Source organism: Primulina tabacum, chromosome 17 (genome assembly GCF_025594145.1).
Source record: "Primulina tabacum isolate GXHZ01 chromosome 17, ASM2559414v2, whole genome shotgun sequence".
Lineage (NCBI taxonomy): Eukaryota > Viridiplantae > Streptophyta > Magnoliopsida > Lamiales > Gesneriaceae > Primulina > Primulina tabacum.
In genome coordinates, this window is record NC_134566.1 from 4327220 (window position 1) to 4336134 (window position 8915).

An 8915-nucleotide genomic window follows, 5' to 3' on the forward strand; every position below is an offset into this window, starting at 1 on the left:
CAGAGTTCTAAATGGCGGTCGAGGCGGCCGCCTAGGCGGTAGCAACCCTGGACCGGGCGCCTACGCATGAGACGGCTGTTTTAGGCGGTCCAAGCTATACGGCGGTGGGCAGGTGGTCGAGGGCGGTGGGCAGGCGGTCGAGGGCGGTGGAGGCAGCGAGCAGGCCGGCCAGGTGAGGCAGTCAACATTTTTAAGTTGTAGTCAACAAATTTTAAAAATCTAGTCAAAACCAACTAATTTTAAAACTCAAAATCCTAGTTATTTAAATCAACCCCACTTTCTTTTTTTTAACTTCTGGACTTCTCACTCCTTCTCACTATCAACCACTAAGCCCACCACACAAACCGCCCGCCGCCGCCGCCACCAGCAAGAAACTCTAGGTTAGGCATTGTATATTTATTATTTAACATATTTTTTTATAATATTTCATATTTTGTGATTTCAAAAAACAAATTTATTTTTTTTCTATTATTATTGATTTATTGTTGAATATTAATGGCGAAAAAGGATAAACAACCGGAGTTGGAATTTAAACCAAAGTCTAATGATATTGTTTGGGAATATGGGGTGTTGTATAAAAAAGAAAAAAATGATTGGATCACATGCAAGTTGTGTAAGAGACCTATTATAGAAGGAGTTTATAGGATGAACATCATATTGCTGGTATTGTAGAACAAGTTGAAGCATGTTTTAAAGCATCCGATGAGGAGTTTATATATTTATTTGCACATTATCTAGATGATATTATATTGTATGAAGCTTCTTTAAGTTTAAACATTATTTAATTACTCATCTTACATAAAAAATAATGACTATTTGTGATTATATAACGTGATTATCCACTCAACAAGTGATAACAACTTGAAAAGTCCGAGAGAGGTATGTTAAGTGATTCATCGTATGATAACTCACTGTGTTTTTGACATTTTCGTGCTCCTACCAATCAAACATTATACACCACATCATAGATGCTAGTCTCAAGCTCAAGCGACCTATATTCTTATTTTAGACGGCTGAATCAACTAAAAATTAGAAACACATTTAGATATACATAAACTTGTAAACAAATTTCATGATCACTATCATATGCTTCTAACTTTAGGAACTAAAGGATAATAAAGAATATTTTGAAGGGTTATTCAATGCTTCCCATAAGAGATATAGATATATGTAAAAATGAAATTGAAATATATTTTTGTGCATTACACAAAAACATCTTGTCCTGATGCAACCACATAAACCAACCCTGTCAATGTTATAATTATCTAATAAGTGAAATATGTTAATAATGAAATTGAAATATATTTTTGTGCATTACACAAAAACATCTTGTCCTGATGCAACCACATAAACCAACCCTGTCAATGTTATAATTATCTAATAAGTGAAATATGTTAATAATTTTGATGTAGCAAAACTGAGCGATATTACTGACGACATCCATTTAGAACAATAATGTGTTTCAACCATATAGCCAATACCAAGGAGCGATAGAGACCATCAAGGAAACTGTGACCCAAAGTATTCCCTCCTCAAATCTTGCTCATGTGATCTTTAATCGATTTTGCTACACTGACACAATTAGCCGGGTGACCAAATAAATAAAAATGAGATACTAACAATAGCCACAAAAACATCAAGAAACAGGCGTATTTGAAATTAGGAAAATTATCATGCTTTTATTTCCAAATTATCATACAAAATTATAAATCATTAATGGTGATGATCAGACTACCATTGAACATTTCGCCTAAGTAGAAATAGACAGGAACCAGTGACAGGAGGATTTCGGTCTTCCTTCTTCTAATAACACCCAAGCTTGACTTCGGTCTTCCTTATTCTAATAACACCCAAGCTAATACATCCAAATTACTTCAAAATTAGATACGTTTCATTGCTAAAACATACCATGTATGATGCAGAATTTCAAGGGACCAAAACACAGACTTCTGCTTTGCAACTTAGAATATTTGGGTCACACACCATACCACAACAAGCTTGACAAAACTGCAGCAAACATCTAACAAATTTGCAATATTACATTATACACATTAATAAAAGAAAAAGGAAAAAAACAGCATTCCCTTAAAAGTTGCTACAAAATACAGCGACTTCTGCAATGAAGATCAACTGCAAAAAAATCTAATATATTGTCCCTGTGGAGAACACACAAATGATACTTCAAGATAACCTTATCCAATATCGTACCTGGCAACGCTGTGAATAATCATTAATTTTTCCTAGTTTTCTTCCATCTCCGCCTATCATCACTATCAGTCTCACTTTCGCTATCACTCGAGCCAGATCTCGATTCTGTCTCCGTACCAGAACTTTCAGATTCATCATCTGATTCTGATATAGCTTTCTGTTGTTGCATGATGAGTCGTGGCATGTTCTTGAGATACTCTCTCAGATTTTCTGTGATTCCACCGAGCCCAATGGAAGTGAAAAAGTTGATCGCGAATCTAGTGTTTTTGGGAGTATCCCGAGGAAAGATAGATTCAAAAGAATCTTGCATTGTGGGCTCACTGAGACGCTCGTTAAGCAAGCGAATGCCAAGGTGCTCAGATAATTCCTGCAGTGAGAAGTCTTAAAAAGTAAAATTTTGCATCATTTGGTCAAAAGTTCAAAATAAGATGCGCACACAGGCAAATAAATATATAATCTGCCAAGCATGTTGTTCAAGTTCTTCACTTTTGTTTCTTGCTCTCTACATAAACCATCGACCGCAAGATAACAAAAACTTGTACCTTTGAGTTTTCAATTAAGATTTAAAAAAAACTGCAAAATCTACCTTTATTTGTCTATAATCTTCAATAATTACAGGAATAATGTGTCCAGAGTATCCTTACAAAGAAGCAAACAATACGAATATACAACATTCAACCGATAATAAAATCAAACAGCAAGAAAAACAAAAAATAGGGTGATAGCAGTAAGAGAGATATTAATGTAATCGTACCTGGAAGAGAATTTTAATGAAAATACGGGAAGAAGAAGAAGTGTCCTCTTCAGTCAACCGGATGTAGGACAGAACATCCCACGGAAGCGCATCTGTGCCTAGTAAATGGGCAAAAAACTTCGCCACATTCCGTAATTTATTGGTCTCCAGTCGGTGAATCATGGAATACTGTTGAACAAAACACTTTTCAAAGTTTTCTTGATGGACCTTGTTTATCATACAAAACCGCTGCCCAAGAAGTCCGTAATAACGGAGGTATGTTCTTTCCTGACTGCAACACTCCAACAACATAATGCACAACTCCATCTGCGCAGAAAAAACCGACAACAAAAAAGGAAAGATATCAACATGCAATATATGTAACAATTTAATAAGCAGTGCATAACATATAACATTTCAAGAGACTAATCGCCCACTTGTCATCCTCAGGTTTTCAGATATACCCTGGGAAGTAAATAATTCCAAAAAACAGCACTTCTCTAAGATCTAGTAAGCCACACCAAAACTTGACCACGCGTAACATACAGATTGCTATTCTTGCCACTTCGAAAATTTGGTGAAGCATGAAATTATAGCCTCCCAACAGTAGGGACATCGATTTAGGTTATGTCATGACACATAAAAACAGGTCACATAATTCAGAAACTCCTCGACTTCCCTAGTACTGCCTAACAAAAGATAAAACAAGGGGAATTCGTCCATCTAATGATGTTAAACACCACTTGTATGTTGTTGTATCTTGTCTCTTCAAATCGACTGCGTAACAGCCAAAACCGTAAGTACCCATCATTAGCATGGGACCATTATGAGGGTTAAAGTCATGCTCCAAGTCTCCTTGAATCATTACTTATGACACATTAGCAATACACTACACGTGATGTTTTTCATCAAAAAGACGAGACAAGATATAGAGATCATATAGCTCACCTCTTGCCCAGGATCTAATTTGATTTTGAGTAGCTTATGTCCAGCTTCTTCAAAATCAACACTGGACATAATCGTCAAATAGATAGTTCTTCGAAGATTGACCAAATTTGTCTCTGTCTCATCTGTTATTTTCATCTGCTCTTCGTCTTCTTCCTCAGATTCTTCATCATCATCCTCATCATCTAAGTCTGCTGCATCAGAATTAGCTTCATCCTCAGATTCTTCACCAAGTATTTGCTTCTTTAATTCTTCGTATCGCTTCTCATTCTCTGAGAATTGGGGATCCGTCTTGAAGATATCTGCAATTAAATTAAAATATAAAAAACATTCAGGTTCAATATAAATGAAAATGAAAAAGTATCAGATGAAGAGCGGATTATCATCTTGATATACCTAAAGCAATCTCGGGATCAATTTCATCCAGTAGAGAGATCTCATGAGTCAGTTGATCTTCATGCTCCACCAAATCCAATTCTGGTCGAATGGCTGGATATCCCTGAAAAAGGTGCATCATGAAAGAGTTTTAATTCAAAGGAATTTAACATTTAAAAGAAATACACTAGATTTAATGTGTTCTATCTCCACGAAATACAATTTTGAATGAGATCTCACTTGAAACTTCGCCTTTCGCAATGCAAAGAGACCTTCGATAATAAATTGGACCCGTTTATCAATTTCTCCTTCATGAAGAATACCACGTAATCGCTCAAATATGCCTGTTGAGTGAAAATCCAAAATGCATTACAAAAATATGCATAACGGCGTTTGAAGTGGCACAACATGTCAACAAAAAATTGAAGATGCTATTGCATATAATATTTTTTACCATCCAACAACACATTATACGAAAGCTATACCATTCAAATATCAGACAAAAGACACCAGTACTATTGCATACAATACTTTTTACCATCCAACAACACATTGTACAGAAGCTATACCTATCAAATATCAGACAATCTAAAGACACCAGTGCTATTGTATACAAAAAATTTTAACATCCAAAAACACATTGTACAGAAGCTATACCTATCAAATATCAGATACTCTAAAGTCACCAATGGTTAGTCAGACTTGCAGAAGCTAACATAAAATTCAGGAGCGATGCAGATTCAGATTCCATATTAAAAGTAAAAACGAAATATTTTCAAAAAAAAAAGATCCATAAAAGAGCTAAAAAAAACCATAAAATGAATTTTCATGAAATATAAGTTAACCAATAAAAATTTCTCAAATTAAATGAGAGCTATAGAAACATAGAGCCAGCTAGCACCAAGATTCTGTAATTCATAACAGATTTTTATATCCTTAGATTAGATGGCCAATAAAACAAGATTAATTTTGGTCAGCTGAATGCAAATTAACAAGCTAGAAATGACCATATGCCAACTCCAGTTTTAATTCAATCTGATTCTATAATATACATCAACAAATTCTATAATATACATCAACAATAAAAGAATTGTCGGAACAAATGACAATAGCTTCTCTACACAATAATCCAGTCAAGCTTATGAAATGAAGATTTCATACCTACCACACTTATATGTTGTTATATGCCCCAAGGTGACTATTGCCCATTCTTTATGCCAGACCAAACAGTATTTTCATCTCATTGGAAAACCTCCAGCTTTAACAATTCTTAAGGAAAACTAATTTCAAGCACAACATGAAGCATGTATATTCAGATTTTAATTACAACCTACGAGCATTTTGGACTTTTGGATAATACAAAATAGAATAAAAATTAAAGACAAGAGAATAATCAACATCATTCACCCATTAAAGCTTAAAAATGAGTTTGAGCTTTAAGTAATTATATGGCTATCAAATTATACCCTAACCAAGATATCACTGACAAAATCACAAAAAAGAGCCATAAAAGTAATCATCAACGCCTTAAAAATCATACTAAAAACAGAAGTTACTATTATAATGTGAAAAAAGTAGAAGCGCCACATTGCATAAAACTGGGCTTGCTAGTACTCACCATGCAAACCTCGAGGAGAAAGGTCCTGCAGCATTGCGCCACACTCCGTAACAAACCCAACAGCCACTTCGACGCTATCATCGGTAGGTTTTTCTAACAATAATGTCAGCAGCTCAAGAGCAATAAGCTCGTGAACAACTTGCTGGTTCACCAGGTGCGCAATAAATTTCACTGCAGCAAGAAGTTGGGGCTGCCAAAAAGTTTCACCATCATCAGAGCTAACACTAAAGAATCACATATTGTTTAAATGACGAAACTTGAACCAATGGAAGACAAATAAAATAAATTGAAGCATGAACCTTATCATTGCGTTTAAATGCCCTCTGGAGCTGCAAAATGATCCTCCTCAACAAAAGATCACCAACTTCAGGGAACTTGGTATTAACCACAGCAACCAATCCTGCAAACACGTCAGTGAAGCCTGGAGAAGCCATTTGAGATTTCATACATGAACGACAAAATAAACCCCTCCCTCTAATCAGATTCTCAGCAAACAACTCGGGAATAATATTCTTCAGATTAGTAGCATTCACTTTATTAACCAATCCATTAATACTCTTCCTCAATGCATCCCACGTCATTCTCTGATATTCAATGCTGCTTTTATCTTCGATATCCTTCATCATTCTGGCCAATTTAAATGGCGGTATATAAACCCCTCCACTCCTCCCCAAATTAGCAGCCATGTCCGTGCCAACGTTCTTCTTAGGTTTTTCCACTTTATCAGCCTCAGTTGGCCTCAAATCTTCCCCTTTTTTATTCGTACTCCTACTCTCTTCTTCTCCTCCATCCTTATCCTTCTCTTTTCTCCCCCTGTCCATATTAACATCATCATCGTGCAGCCTCTCTCTTTCTCCCCTTTGGTCCCTTCTCCCCTTTCTCTTGTGATCCTCTTTGCTACCAAACTCCGCATGACCATCCTCTCCACCTCTATACCGCCTTTTCTCATCATCATCCTCACGTTCACCTTCATTTCGCCGTCTCTTATCCCTTCTATCACTCTCTGAAACCCTATCCCTCTCCCTTCCTTTGTGGCCATTTTCAGCATCTTCTTCCGTATAATTTCTTTCCCTCCTCCGACCAATTGTCCTATCATCCTCATCATCCACACCACGGTCTGGATATTTCCTCTCCCCACGCCTTTCACCTTTCCCACGCTCCTCATCCTCACTCCCATTTTGACGCCTCCTCCTGCCTCTTTCAGAATCGCTACCCTGATACAAATCCCTTCTTCCGTAGCTCCTATCTTCCTCCCTTTTTCTACCCAATTTTTTAGCATCAACTCCAACCTTCCTCTCTTCCCCATCACGCCTCACTTCTCTTCCCGAACTTTCACTCCCCGAATCCTCCACTCTCTCCCGCCTCTTTCTCCTGTCTTCATCCGAACTCTCTCCGTACCGACCCCTAATTTCCTGCTTCTCATCCTTGCTGCTAGAATCATGTCTCCTCGCCATTCTTAACACGACAAAATGTCAAAACCTAATTTTCGAAAATAAAAAATCTTCAAGCTACGCCCTCATATACAGGCAACATACAGATTTATGTATCTAAAAGGATTCGTGTGCATAAAATATGATTTTTTACTGTAATACATATAAAACTGTGTTTTAAAAGAAATAGAGACTTTTTGGAAGCTCTATTAATATTTTCGAAAAGTATCATAAAAAAATATTTTAATTACAATCTAATGTGCCTAATGAGCCTATAATACTATGATTATTGGACCTAAACCTTGTATCTTGTTATTTATATTAAAATTAGCCCAAAAACCCTAACCCTTACACACATAAACTCACGTTCCACCCTAGGAAAAACACAAGGATTCTCCATCAGCACTCAACCACACACATCACACGAAATTCTGAAGGAAACTCACGTTTTTTGAAAGGAAATTCAGCAAGGATCTCTCTCCGTCAACGTCCATCGCATCAAAAATTGATTTTCGAACGTAATATACGCAAAGACATGCCTTAATCTTCCTTCAAACATCTTTCACACCATTTTATGTATATTTAATTATCTTTGCATGGAAAAAAAAATAATTCTTTGCATGAAAAACAAGATGCATTACTTGTATTTTCGTTTTTATGACTTTATATCCATAAAAGTAGAGTTCTCTTTTTTTGAAACTCTTCCTAATGATCTACAAAGGGGCTGGCATAGTAGGGGTACTTAAAGGGATGTTTTTCCACGTGTTTAAGAATCCATAGAAGCATGATTCAAGGCTGGAACGTGGGAGGCTAAGGGCTGCACGAATCGTGGGATTAAGGGTGGCTAGTGTTCGACTTTTGGGAGAAACTAGGAAGGGGGCTATGCAAGGGCTTTCCTGGCGAGGGGTTGGGCTCATGAGGGTCCTAGCCATGAGCCATGATGGTCCAAGGACGGCGGGATGGTTCAGGAAGGAGAGGCACTCGTCTAGGGGTCATCAAACCCGCGCGCACGATGGTTAGGGGCCTATGGTGCACGTTTACATTCATGGACCATAGGGGCTGGTCTAAGGGGTTCCTAAAGGATTCGGTCTAGGTCCTAGGAGGGTTGGTCAAGGGCTGGTCCAATTAGTTACGGTTTAGGTTCGAAAGTTTTGAGGATGACATGGGTTAGGGTTCAATCCATATAGGCAGAAAATTTAGTAGCTGATTTAGGCTTCTTCAAAGGTCTTAATTGGCTTGATTTGGGTTTTATATGGTATGATTAGGTGTTATTAAGCTATGGTTCAAGTTTGGTTAATTTTCGAGTTAATACGAGACAAAACCGGGATGTACATCTAAGTTTAAATACGAACTGGGAAATTAGTCGAGGAGCTAAAATTTACGTCTAAGAAATATTTATGGGTGTGTATTTTAAGGTGTCATGTTAAGTCTGAATGGATTTGAGTCGTCGTTTTAAGGTCCAAGGCTAAATTGGGAAGTTAGGGTTTCAAGGACAAAACAGTCATTTTACGCCTGAAAAATGTTAGACGTCCTGGAAGTGCCCTGAATGCTGTAATATATATGTTAAAATGTTTATTTCAAATGTTTATGTAAATTTTATGATGAA

General features: G+C 37.0%; 1 protein-coding gene across 1 annotated transcript; it reads right to left on the minus strand.

The window, feature by feature from the left end:
- Positions 1 to 1998: 1998 nt before the first annotated feature.
- LOC142530328 (uncharacterized) lies at positions 1999 to 7430 on the minus strand. The gene is made up of 7 exons (XM_075636109.1): positions 6179 to 7430; positions 5880 to 6069; positions 4502 to 4605; positions 4283 to 4385; positions 3890 to 4188; positions 2963 to 3268; positions 1999 to 2575 (listed from the first exon to the last, which is right to left on the minus strand). Exons 1-7 carry the CDS (start codon positions 7331 to 7333, stop codon positions 2231 to 2233), a joined length of 2502 nt encoding a protein of 833 aa, XP_075492224.1. The 5' UTR covers positions 7334 to 7430; the 3' UTR covers positions 1999 to 2230.
- Positions 7431 to 8915: the final 1485 nt, after the last annotated feature.